The 13910-nt window shown below is 50.3% G+C and overlaps 1 protein-coding gene across 1 annotated transcript in view; it reads right to left on the reverse strand.

The window, feature by feature from the left end:
* Positions 1–13309, reverse strand: part of LOC142569078 (uncharacterized) — a 129746-nt gene extending 116437 nt beyond the window's left edge. Inside the window, exons 1-3 of the mRNA XM_075678582.1 lie at positions 12811–13309; positions 9244–9667; positions 4218–4533 (exon numbers count right to left, since the gene is read on the reverse strand). Of these exons, the coding sequence (XP_075534697.1) occupies positions 4218–4533; positions 9244–9667; positions 12811–12852 (782 nt within the window). The 5' untranslated portion in view covers positions 12853–13309. The remainder of the gene's footprint in view (positions 1–4217; positions 4534–9243; positions 9668–12810) is intronic.
* Positions 13310–13910: the final 601 nt, after the last annotated feature.

Raw genomic sequence — 13910 nt, forward strand, 5'->3', positions numbered from 1 at the left:
TGGCGCCACTGCCTACGCACTATGTGATATATATGATCTTTAACGAAGATACGAGTAATTACGAGGTGTCAACTCAGCAGCAAGTCATGCCCCTATTTAATCAATATAAATACATCGGCGTATAGATCAGCGACTTACACTCAAGCACTCATCAATATCATCACGAGTGGAGCAATAATTATACAGAGCACTTTGACGCCACAGTAATTGCGAAGTGGTGCGTGGAATCTGTAATGGAGCAATGGTGCCAGCGCTAACGTTGGCAACGCCTTCCTGAGCCTAAAAATGGATATCTTATGGGGATGGAAATTAAACAAAGGTCGGTAGGCCGGTTGGCCTTCGGAGCCCACACTAAAACCCCGAATGGGCCAGTGCAGCGTGACATGGGTTGGGCCTCTTTTGAAGTCAGAGAAGCTCAGAGCAAGACTAGTTTTGAAGGAAGACTCGAGAACATCGACGAAAATAAATGGGCGACTAAAGTGCACAAGTATTTGAAAGCTGTACATACAATCGGCGTCAAATGAAAGTTGAACAGTGGAGCGCGCGGACGAAGCATAAGTGAAGATATAGTGCGCGCCGTCCAGTCATCACCATTGACAGGCGCGCGCATCCGGTTTGGCCGCACTGCGCGATCCCCCTCTAGTGAGATAATGTCGCTTCTGTTCTGCTTCTTACATTTGAAAGGGAGAAAATGAAAAAAATTACCGACGATTACGTTACTTCCTAATGCGAAATTTGAGCGCAGCAAATAAGCTGTTTCACCTTTTCGATAGATTGAGGCAAAGAAATCGAGCAACACATGTATGCGCTATCACAGAATTTTTTTTTATATTTCCCGTACTCCTGGATCATCTCGACGGCGGCGACGGTAAGCTTCTGCTTCGGCGGCACGCACCTCTGGATTCTGACGGCGACGGCGCTGGGCCTCTGCTCTGGCAGCTCGTTTAGCAGCAGCAGCAGCAGCAGCAGACGGAGGACTTCCATCGGTCGTCTCGCTCATGGCTCAGAAAGAACTGGCAGATAATTTCGCAGTGGCGAACGGCAGCGGCAATTTCGGCTCGGGCGGTGCACATATACAGATCCGCCGCCACCGATCTGGCTCTCTGATTGCCACCGCACAGGGCGAACGGCAGCGGCAATTTCGGCTCGGGCGGTGCACATATACAGATCCGCCGCCACCGATCTGGCTCTCTGATTGCCACCGCATAGGGGTTGCATTGGAGGAGGAGCGAAGAAAGGAATTAAGTTCGAGCCGGCGCTTTGACAACCGGAGACTCGCAGGAAGAGGGGGGAGGGGGGGCGGCGTGTACACCCAGCGGCAAACGATGGGGGCAGAAGCGCGCGCAGCAAGCGGACAACACGATAAAGGGAGGAGGGAAGAGATAGCAGCGACTGACTGATGCCGCTGACGCCGATACAGGCGGGGGGGGGGACCCTTTCCTCCTCTTTCTGCATGGCGGCGACGGTGTTCTATGCAGTCACGTTATCTTGACTCTCTAGCGGCGTCAGCGGCATCCAGCGGTATCAGTCGGTTGCTGCTAGCGCTGGGGGGATGAAAGGGGGGCGGAGCTGGTTACGAGGCCGACGACGACGCGAAACCCAGGAACGGACGCCAAAGAGCTGCGCTCTAAAATAAAAATTAAGCTAGAAGCTATTGCAGTTTACGGCGAGTCTTGTCGCACAGATCGCCGAAACCACAAGCGCTGTCGGCGTGAACAGCGGTGCGCGTTGTGCAGTTTGCACCGTCATCGCAAGGTAGATTCGCCCGCGCGGTTTGCAGCTTGCGCGCCACATTCGTTCTCTCCATCGGCAAACTTGCGCTGCGCGGTATCGCTGGCAGCCGCAACGGCGGCAGGCCAGCCTCGTGCACTCGACGTCTGATTGTTGATGTGCTGGCGGAGAGGTACAAGCTGTCTTTGATCTCTCGAGATGTAAGGAACAGGGCGTCTTCCGCAGCTTGTATGACAAGTAAGTCCTTATCGCTGTCGGTCACCCGCTGCCTGTGTCCATGTGTCCACGGGGAAGGTTCCAGAGGCGTCCATCACGGAAGGCCTGGCAAATTCTGTTAACTGTAGGCAAACAGCGATTCGTAATCCTGGCAATCTCACGCTGATGCACTGGATGCCAGTAAAGAGAAACAATTCGCGCTCTCTCTTCGGACGAAACACCCGGCATATCCAGTTCACTTGACGTTGGATCTCCGTGTTGTCTTAAGGGTGGAGAAAAAGTAGTTCTGATCGCTACAGACAGGCGAATCAGAAAGGCCTATCGTTGGACATGAACTACGCCCCGGTGATATTTACTCATCCTTTGTCTCATGCACACATGCCGATAACGCTGCGACGCTGTGGTAAAAGCGAAGCGCTGCAGTTTTGGGAGTGAAACCATGTCAAACGGCCAAACGCGCTCGGCATGCCGGCCACCGTCGCGGCTGCCAGCAATACCGCGCAGCGCAAGTTTGCCGATCGAAAGAACGAATGTGGCGCGCAAGCTGCAAACCGCGCGGGCGAATCTACCTTGCCATGACAGTGCAAACTGCACGACGCGCACCGCTGTTCGCGCGGACAGCGCTTGTGGTTTCGGCGATCTGTGCGACAAGACTCGCCGTAAACTGCAATATCCTAGCTTAATTTTTATTTTTCATTTTCTCCCTTTCAAATGTAAGAACCAGAACAGAAGCGACATTATCTCACTAGAGAGGGATTGCGCAGTTCGGCCAAACCGGATGCGCGCGCCTGTCAATGGTGAAGACTGAACGGCGCGCACTATAGCTTCACTTATGCCTGGTCAGCGCGCTCCGCTGTTCAACTTTCATTTGACGCCGATAGTACATGAAAAGCGCGGACACAGAATGGAGGAAGAGGTCAAGAAAGCTGGCAACCAAGTACAGAGTAATTCTAATTGTAGATAGATAACCGCGAGTCATAAGAAAAAGTAAGAGAAACAGACAGTTAATTGGACGCAAAGAATGAAAACAAAAAGGACCAAGGTTTTTTACGAGAATGAGAAGTAAGAAATTCTAAGGGAAAATCTGTAGGATAACACAAAGTGCCTTGCTATTTGAGACTGGAGCCGGTTTTCTAAAGACAAAACATACCGGAAAAATTTTCGCTACAAGATGAGGCATGTATACCCTTCAGACAAAATCCGGAGACCTATCAGAACATCTAAACAAAATGCGAAGTGATTATCCCTGTGAGACACGTAAGTAACGCGCCACTTTCAGTAGCGTTTGCATTTAAAGTGGACAGGAGCATCCACTGGTCTGCAGTCAAGATAAGCAACAGGCGTTTGAAGTGTTGGTGAAAAAAGCCGGGAAGAGATTCATACTACTGGATTCGTAAATAGCATAGGCAGCTGAATAAGGTAGAAGGAAAAGATGGGGAAGTATACAATAATGCCAGCATACTTGGAATATATTGCCGCGAATTAAGCTGCCCACTACGAGTCCCGATCGGCAGAAGTCATCTTCCCACTACAGGCACCGATCGCCAGAGAGAAGACGACAAAGGGCGCAGTTGTGCCCCGTGGCCTTTTTGGTTGTCGGCCATCATAAAAGGAAGGCTGTTCTCTTTCGGCAAGCCCGTCTTAGTTATCTTCGTGACAATATCAAGCAGACTAGGTGACGATTTGTCACCCCCGCGTTTCAAAGTGGATACCAATAAATTATAATCACGACAGCGGCGCCCAATAAACAAAGGTGTATACTGCGCACAGCTCCACTAACGAGGTACTAACCCGATAGCGTTAAGCGCCCCGTGTCCCAGAAAACCCTGTGTCTGCGTCCCGCGTCGGGCGTCGTTTCGGCAAAGATCATTCCGAACCACGCAGAAAAACCGTAAAGTACCACTTACACACAAACTATAGGCGTGATAGCTTTAAACTAAGAAACTCAAACACAAACCTGTTTTGGCGCGAAAGCGTTTTTCAGCTGCGGTTTGAGGTCCGTCTTTCCAGGAGCGGCGCGGAACCCTCGGTTGCTTGCCCACCGTCACAAAAAGAACCACAAATGTCGCATTCGCGCATATCGTTCACCGCCAGCGTTTGCCAGTGATCATTACGGCTACATAAGTTGCACTTGCCGGGAAGCGCGAGATACAGTCAGGGATCTTTGAATGCTATCGCGTTCCACTCATAAAGGCGAAGCTTAAGCTATAGCTGTCTCCAGATTTTCTGTAAATGTCGCAGGGACAATATATAACGCTCTATTTACTCACTCTGCCGACAGGTAGATTGGTCCGCTTTCCACGCGCTTGTCGTAGTCGTACTCGGTGACCAGAGTGTACGACTTTCCAGCTTCCAGCGGGGTCTCGAGTGCCGCGATGAGGAAGGGGTCGCTCTTGCTCAGAGTCGTGATGTTTACTTCCCTCAACTCATCGCCCGACGCGGCGGGAACTTCCAGCACTGATATCCCAACCAAGTTGATGGTGCTTGCCTTGGACTTCAGGATCAGCTTAGAGGTCGCCTTGAGGACCTCGAGTGACGTTTCCGCTCTGCCGGTGACTTTCATCGCCTCGTAGGTCAGGTTTTCACCTTGGAGCGAGAAGAAAAATAAAATAGGCAGAAAGGGCGAGAGGGCACAGTAGGTATCACACCAATGTTCATATTCCTACGTCACCGTGACAGTCGGTCATTTCACGAACAGTCGCAGGCACCAGCAAGTTTGTTGTTTCAAGCTGCAGATAGAATTTGTGTAATATATAAATACCTTCGATGGTTTTACGGGGTTACACTTGTAGCTACCTTGTACAAGGCACTGGGTAAATCAAACCCTCCGTCGTTGCTCAGTGGCTATGGTGTTGGGCTGCTGAGCACGAGGTCGCGGGATCGAATCTCGGCCACGGCGGCCGCAATTAGATGGGGGCGAAATGCGAAAACACCCGTGTACTTAGATTTAGGTGCACGTTAAAGAAGCCCAGGTGGTCGTAATTTCCGGAGTCCTCCACTACGGCGTGCCTCATAATCAGAAAGTGGTTTTGGCACGTAAAACCCCATAATTTAATATTTTGGGTAAATCGAGTCGTGAACAATTATGTAAATTCTTTGTCTTCGAAGTACACATTCGAAAGAAACGAAGAAAAAAAAACAATCCAGGTGTTCGCGTACCGCTGAAGTTCTAGTTTCGAAAATGCACCTAAAATAATAAATAATAAAATAACTAAAAAATAAACCTAAAATACAGGTGGTAATAAACGTTATCACATTACGGATATCTCTGAAAGAAAAAAAACCTCTTTTGAATCAACCGTGTAGCCATTGCACAGAACTGCGCTTTTCACCGTTCCTATTCTTCACGAGGCTATATATTTTTGTAAACGTAAATATACGTAACTAGTAGTGATCGATAGATGAAAAAGCTGCTTTCCATTTAAGAGTATTCTTCGCTTGCATGGTGAGTATTTGCAACGCTTAACAGATCGTATTACTCACGACGGCACACCTACAGAGGTGGGCAGCCTTGCCTAGAACGCCGCTGGGGCCCCGCGGAGCAAGGCAGCGCCGGCTAACGTCAGCCGCTGGATTCGAGATAGGTGTTCACTGAGCATGCGCTGCAAAAGACCCGGGTGTCTGCTCATCTCCGTTCCGGTTCCCACCTTGCGCGTTCGCTTCCCGCCGTCAGGGCCGCGGTGCATGACTGTGTGGCGTTAATGTCGCGCTGCCACGGCTGCCCGTGCAGCGCCTCGGTGCCGTGCTTTAGGCCTGCAACGAGGCGGCCGGGCAAGCGGTGCGTTTGGCTGCAAAAACGACGCAGCCGACGGATGGTCCTGCTCTGCTCAGCCGGATCTCTGGCGGAGCCACGGCAGTTCGTTGCTGCCAAGAGCGCTTCACGCACAGTCGCCTTCTCTCGTTGCACAGCTGCGTGCGTATCCCACCGCAGTGGACGCACTGGTCCGAGGTAGCGAGCGGAAGGCGTGAAGCTGATTTCATCGGCCGCTCAGAATGCCGACGGTTTTCCGTCAGTTTCGTCATGCACGCTATCGAGGTGCGAAGACGCTAGAGGCAACGCTGCCGCTGGCGTATTTCATTGCTCCAGCATTGTGACAGGGCTGGTGTTTCCCTGGACGCAGTCCTTACTGCGCCGTGTCACGCCACGTCGCCTCCGCATATTGTCACAATAGCACGTGAGGAGCTCCAACGCAACGCGAGACATTGGCGTAGCTCTCAATGCATGCATGCAATGCATAGCATTGACAGCGACATCAATGTTTCGTTTTCCCTGAATGCACAGCCTTCCGTGAAAGCTGCCATTTTACTTTTCTTTTTTTACAGCGCAGCGGTTAATGTGATTAGAGGCGTCCAAATCTTTAACATGCCCGTTTTCATGCTTTTTGTGAAAAGTCCATGCGGCTAACGAAATACATATTTTGAGAATATGTGGGAAACCTTAGCGGTAGTTTGCAGGCAGATATTTAGGTGAATGTGTCAATTAATGGTTAAATGAAAACTGATCAGCTCCACCTTATTTTCAGCCCACTTATAGGCATTTCTAAACGCTTACAAAGGTTCCCTACACCACTGAGAGGTTAAACCACGGAATAAGCTGGGAAAATGAGTGTTTCCGAGGACTTAACAGTGAACGTTTTAGTAGCGAACGAGGAATATCTTGTCGACATCGCAAGAACTGCGTGTGTTGCGACAGCGTTTGCCGCAACTTTTAGCGTTTGCTCAAACTAAGATTTTACAATTATTTAGGAGAGTGCTCCTGTCGCCGTAAATCAGTTATACGCCAGGGGAACCGTGGGAGTACAGCGATGTTTTCTTTTTAACTCGAATGCATTAAATGTTGAATTACGCAAAAATCCGTTGCATGCAGTGACAGAAAGGTAGTACCAAAAATGCCCGACGGCGCAACGAGTAAAAGCTCGTCGAAAATGCTTGTATTGAGGCCGAATTTCTCAGGCAGGTTGCTGTAAACAAAGTAAATTTATGACATTGAAAAAGAAATCTAAATTGCTGTCTGGGTGGGTATCGGACCCGGGCGTGGGAGTTGCTATACGAGCCCGCTTCCCCAACGTCCCGGCGGCTCCACCTTTCTGGTTCACTAAAGGTGTGCGTGCATCACACGTTAATGTGCGTTACTGTGTTTAAGCACTGATGTCCAAATGAACGCTGCTCAACGGTCCTTCGGGTTGTAAATACCCAACGGGCAAGCGAGCGCGTTGAGACGCGTGGCGCGTTTTCGTTGCCCAGCCGCGGTTAGAACGCACGCGTGAGCTTCCGCACGCAACGAATGTGTGGGGAAAAAATATTTAATCATAGCGCTTATTTGCCATTCATATACGTGAGCAATATTAAGTGTCAGCGCCAAATTTACTGCCATGTCATATGGCCACTAAACTTCACAAATTTTTCAACGAAGGACATAGCTTCTTACGGGGAAACATTGCAATGAATCGAGACAGGAAAGACGGAGAGTACAGGCGCTGACTACGAGCAAAGCTCAAGTTCACAGCATTTTAAGGTGGGGCGCTCTCTCGTGGTAGTGGCCGAACTACAGAGGTGGGATTGTGTTGTCTTTTGGAGGGAGGTTCCTTTTATGCGAAGCATACTAGCCGCACAACCACGCTCTTCCTTGCTGCGCCGCGCGCGGCCGCGTAGCTACCATATGACGTCATAACAGCTGCAAAAGCGGAGGCTCAACTAGTGCGCTCGCTTGCGGCCGCGTAGCTACATAGCCGGGTCTCAGCTCGTGCGCTCGCCTGCGGTCGCACAGATGGCACTGCGGCCTAACTTTGGCTAGGGCACTGACGTCACAACAGCTGCAAGCCGGGCTCAACTCTTGCAAGATGGGCTGGGTGGGAATCGAACCAGGGTCTCCGGAGTGTGAGACGGAGACGCTACCACTGAGCCGCGAGTACGATGCTTCAAAGCGGTACAAAAGCGCCTCTAGTGAATGCGGTATTGCCTTAGAAACGAGCTGTTTCTAAGGCTCAGCCGTGCGTCGCTTGCTCAGGCGCACATTTCGTTGCCGCGCCGAACGCTGCGTTGCTCGACGCTCACCGCGTCCAATGCGGGGCGCGTAGTCGCCCCTGCGCCGTAGCCCATTGTCTTACACCCCTTGGCGGGTCGACGGGAACGCTGTCGCGTTCCACTCTTGAAGGCGAAGCAGAGTAACGCATGAGTTGCTTCTTCGTCTAGCCGAACCGAATATAGCTAAGCAACAGCAGTTCACCACGCTAAACAGTGGTTCAACAACTAAAATAAAGGCTAGTATGCTTCGCATCCTGGGCTTAACCTTAGGATGCGAAGCATACTAGCCTTTATTTTAGTTGTTGAACCACTGTTTAGCCTGGTGAACTGCTGTTGCTTGGCTATATTTGGTTCGGCTAGACGAAGAAACAACTCATGCGTTACTCTGCTTCGCCTTCAAGAGTGGAACGCGACAGCGTTCCCGTCGACCCGCCAAGGGGTGTAAGACAATGGGCTACGGCGCAGGGGCGACTAGGCGCCCCGCATTGGACGCGGTGAGCGTCGAGCAACGCAGCGTTCGGCGCGGCAACGAAATGTGCGCCTGAGCAAGCGACGCACGCCTAAGCCTTAGAAACAGGTCTTTTTCTAAGGCAACACCGCATTCACTAGAGGCGCTTTTGTACCGCTTTGAAGCAGCGTACTCGTGGTAGCGTCTCCGTCTCACACTCCGGAGACCCTGGTTCGATTCCCACTGAGCCCATCTTGCAAGAGTTGAGCCCGGCTTGCAGCTGTTGTGACGTCAGTGCCCTAGCGGGAGTTAGGCCGCAGTACCATCTGTGCGACCGCAGGCGAGCGCACGAGCTGAGCCTCCGCTTTTGCAGCTGTTATGACGTCATATGGTTGCTACGCGGCCGCGCGCGGCGCAGCAAGGAAGAGCGTGGTTGTGCGGCTAGTATGCTTCGCATAAAAATTAAATTATTGTGTTTAGTGTGCCAAAACCACTTTCTGATTATGAAGCACGCCGTAGTGGTGGACTCCGGAAATTTAGACCACCTGGGTTCCTTAACGGGCACCTAAATCTAAGTACACGGGTGTTCTCGCATTTCGCCCCCATGGAAATGCGGCCGCCGCGGCCGGTATTTGATCCCGCGACCTCGTGCTCAGCAGCCCAACACCATAGCCACTGAGCAACCACGGCGGGTTTTTTTTATCCCCCTTATAGCATTTCATTCGTAAACGTGACAGAATGTGTAGATGTCGAGCTGTCGCGTTCAATCATGTACTAGTAAGCAAAGTAACCCCAGAAGACTGCACCGGGAATGAAGCTCTCACCCGTCAATGCGATCGTGACGTCGTAGTGCTTCGGTTTGACGTCCCCCGGCAGATCCCCAGCATAACGTTCGGTGCCTGGCTTCGGCAATGGGCGCTGAGACGGCATGGCAGTCGTGGCCTCTGCGGTACTCTCGTCATCCTGGGGGCCGCTCCCTTCGTGCTCCGCGGTGGCTTCCGTCGCCGGGGCGACGGCGGTGGTGGCGGCGGTGGTGGTGGTGGTGGTGGGTGTACGTGGTCGCGTTCCGAGGTCCACGGTCGACGATACCGTCTCCTTCCGGACGACCCGCGGACCGCGGCTGACGTAGCGGATGAATAATCCGAGGCAGAACAGCAATGCGATGAGCGCGATCAGCACCATCATCGCGTCGAACAAGCGGTCGTGGCGACGGCGACGCTTCGGTTGCGCCTCCTTCTGCAGCCTCTGCTGTGAGCCCGCCGCGTCATGCGGGGAGAACGGTGCAAGAACAACGGCTCAGTCAATTTCGCCTTCGTATCGCGCAACGCGAGACGCACATCTCTAGGCATTCCCTCGAGGAGGGTATTTGTCAAAGGTTTTCGAAGGCGCTCAACACGAACAACGGAAACGCCGCCCCAACCTATACGCCGCGGACATTTCTCTTCAAGCAGCCTTGATTTTTGCTAAACATTGCTCGACCGTACATTGTTTCGTTATTATTCGTAAGGCTTCAAGGCAGCATTGATGTCATAAAAACTTTACATATAAACAAATACTAATGAACTGAACCCTACCAAGCTACTTGGAGTCATAGAGGCACATTCATATAAAAATGCCATTTATTTTAGTTTAAAAATGTTTACTCGGTCGTTATTTAATAATTGGTTTTCTAATCTACCCATAAATGTATCTTTGCTCGAGCCTGTGATAAATTTAATTATAGTATATGAATTTACTTTTCAGTTGGGCTGCTGAGCACGAGGTCGCGGGATCGAATCCCGGCCGCGGCGGCCGCATCTCGATGGGGGCGAAATGCGAAAACACCCGTGTACTTAGATTTAGGTGCACGTTAAAGAACCCCAGGTGGTCGAAATTTCCGGAGTCCTCCACTACGGCGTGCCTCATAATCAGAAAGTGGTTTTGGCACGTTAAACCCCATAAATTAATTAATTAATTACTTTTCAGGGTGTAAATTAGAAATCTGAAGCATATATTTGAGTGCTTGAAAAATGATACGTTCGGTTCTGTGGTTTTCTTCGCCCGCATTTATGTTAAATGAGACACCTCGTCCTATTACATATGGTTTCCTCGAACAAATCTAACACAAAGTAGCAAAAGCCTCAAAAATAATCGTCAAGCATTCAAACTGGGACGCTACTTTGCTGTTACTCATGGAAAAATCACCAGTTGGCATCGAAATGTGCGACGCACACTTTTCTTAAAGCCAACATGATTAAAGTATGCGACGATGCACTTGTAGCAAACGTGACGTTCCCCAATTTATGTGATCGAGCAAAAATTCGACTCAAATTTCGGTGTTCTGGAAACTACGTCGAGCGCAGCCGCAAACGCCACGGTCCCCGTCCCACCATTCGACACATCATGCGCACAGTGGCCCTGTGCATGCAATACTGTGCATACTGTGCAATACTGTGCATGCAACAGGCCACGCGTAGACACAACTATCAGGTAAACGATGCCGCTCCTTCTCTGTGACTTCACAATTGCCTTCACAACCTAGCCTAACCTAACTGAACCTAACCTAACCTTAAGTCCTGCAGCTTCAGCCTTGAAGCGAATATTTCAATTGGGAACATTTTTCAATCAGAGAATAATATCGTTTTCGGCTGGAATCTTAAAACGCACTTCTGTAATGCAAAACGATCAGTAACCGTTAGCGGAGAACTGGTCAGCCCGAAAAGAGCGCGAAAAAAGAAGTTGTCAAAGGTTCTGCTATATCACCGCTAGATGTCGCGCATATTGACATCCTGTAGTCGGCACTGTTTACATGGTTGTCACTGCAGCTACGTATAATGGTGTTTGAATTGGAAGACTCGAGCATGGTCCCTCATATAGCTCTGCGCGAGCATTGTACACAACGACCCAAGCCCGTGAAAACGCACTTGAATTTCGGAACATCATGCAGACATATCGGCGATGTGATATAGGTGCAATTTTAAAGCTGCGATTAATTTGCGGCAGTAGTGATATAAATAGTTAGTCCGAATGCACGCCAGTAGACTGTTGATAGAATGCGTTACCTAGCGTTTATGCTCTAACCCATAAACAATTTTGCGACAATTGTGCAATTCAATAAACTGGTCTCCTATGATTGCCTTAGCTCGTCTTCATACGTATATGTACGTTCTTCACCGTTCTGTAGGAGCAAGCGACGTAATAGACAAACGCGAGTTTCATGGCATGTCGGTCAATAAAGCCGATACGAACGAGGCATACAACGCCGCAAAACTATAAGGACGAAGCGTGAACTTTTGTTGGACACACGAATAAAAGCCAGGTCACGGCCATTCACCAGGCAGCGTTGTTAATTAGGGCCTCTTTGAAAAAAAAAGATGTGCTGTCTCTTTCGACAGTCACCTCGGACCCGACAAAATTTAAGTTAGTAATTAATCGGAAAGCGCTACCTTAGCAAAATTGTTGCACCTAAATACAAGACAAGCCAGAATCGGTATGTTGCTAATTGTCTTTACATTTTTTTTGGCCTGTGCAGTTAGCTGTAGGTGCGCTCACAGTCAACGCTGGAGGGCCGATGTCCTTTAAGTGCAAGAAAGCACGCCGTGAAGCGATCGCTGTCAAAAATAATTTTACCACAGAGACATTTCTGTTTCTTCGTTCAAATTACACCCACTTATCACAACGGAAGAAACATCCCGCCTAAGGTGCCGTCTAATGAATGGCAATTCTCGCATTGATGAAATTTATTTTTTTAGCACGTACTAACACGGAGATTAAGGTTGGCGCAAGGTTAGGTTAGGTCAGGTTAGGTCAAAAACGACCTGTGGCACATTCTATTAGAAGGAAATCTTACTTAAGCTTCCGGATTGAGTGCGCCAATTATAAAGGTCTAACCCAGACTCGGAATTCCCGACGAGTGTACGTTTCGATTGGCACACTAGTGTAAGGCTGAAATGACAAGCCTTTACGCGGGATGTGGCAGTATCGCCGCGCGGCACCTGTGCGTCGTGCCAATTGCGGGAGGGCAGCGTAGTGCGCATAGCATAGTCCTTGCCAAATAAGGCCGCAAATATGCGTATTTCCGCCATACGCACGAGGATGCTGGACGCAGTACGGTCCAAGCCCGCATTGAAAGCCCTCTTGCGCTAAAAAAAAAGAAAAAAAAACTTGCCGTCGAAACCATAGTGACTGGTCGCTACAGTTTTCACAACCGGTTAAGTACACTCGAACAACTGTCGCGTTCCTATCAGAAGCTCTTCGGGAAAATAATAAGGCGATAAGTGCGCGCCAACTGAACATGCAAAGACGGGGGCTAAATGTTCAGTTGGCGCGCACTTATCACCTTATTATTAGCGTTCTTACGGCTCGAATGTATGGAAATACTTTACTGACAAAAAAGATCACCTGAGGCTCACCAAAATATTAGCCCGTTCCTCTGCAGACAAGACCCGGTTCATGGTTGACTTTCGGCGAAAGGCGCAGCACCGGGACGGCAGTCTCGACCGTCTTGGACGACTTGGAGCTGCACGCAGGCTACACGTCAAGCGCGAACGTCAGGGAGCAGCTAGGCTGGTAGCGAGGTCAGGCAGGGGCAGTAGAGACGTCGTTCTCAAGGCGGTTGCAAGCTGCAAATGGCGATATACGAATTCAGCCAGCGGGTGCTAAAGTCGCGAGCTGGGGCGAGATACGAGACCACGCGCGTTGGTGCCGCGAGACGATCTTGGCGTCTTCTTCTCTGCTTACCAGAACGGAGCACTCGACATCTACGGCGCGACAATTTTACAGCGAAGCTAAATGTGGCTACCAATATCTGTCCGTAAGTTGTGCGGAGAAACTATTATCATCAGTAATGCCTCGAGCGTCGTCATTTTCCACAGCTGGCTCGTTGGTGCCCTTCGGCGCAACCGCGGGAACTACTCTCGCGCCGCTGATGACGCTGATGATGATCATGATTATGAACCTCTGTCACGGTTCGTCTCCTTCCACAGCTGGCTCCCCGTTCGGTCGTCATTCCAGTGTAGAATTTCACTTCTGCCGTCGTAAAGAGGAGGCCGCGTTCACGGGGTTAGGAGCCGTTGCTTAAGAGGGTATGAGCCATTCATTGTAGCTTAGAAGGGTGATAGCTTGAGCTAGTTGCACTAGTTCCCTTGAGTCCCTTGTCCCTGCTACGCGCTGTACCACACAACCATTAATTGTCTCATGTGAAGGACATATTTAAGTTTGAAGCAATTTAGTTTCGAAGGATCCCAAGTGGCAGTGGCACGCAGATCCTGCTAACCACGCGGCCGAGGAAACTCGAGACATCGAACGCAAGCGACCACGGCGGACTGCGGACATAGCGTCCCTGACGTCGTTCTATCCCTCACAGCCGAACGTGTGTTTCACTTCATTAAGAAACACAAAGACGTAACGAATAATTGAGAAAGGCTCCAATTAACCGGGGAGATTAACCCACTCATAAATCTTGGGGCCGCATGTTTAAATTTCACTGGTTAACCATCTGTACGGAGTGCCT

This window comes from Dermacentor variabilis, unplaced genomic scaffold (assembly GCF_050947875.1).
Source record: "Dermacentor variabilis isolate Ectoservices unplaced genomic scaffold, ASM5094787v1 scaffold_59, whole genome shotgun sequence".
Taxonomy (NCBI): domain Eukaryota; kingdom Metazoa; phylum Arthropoda; class Arachnida; order Ixodida; family Ixodidae; genus Dermacentor; species Dermacentor variabilis.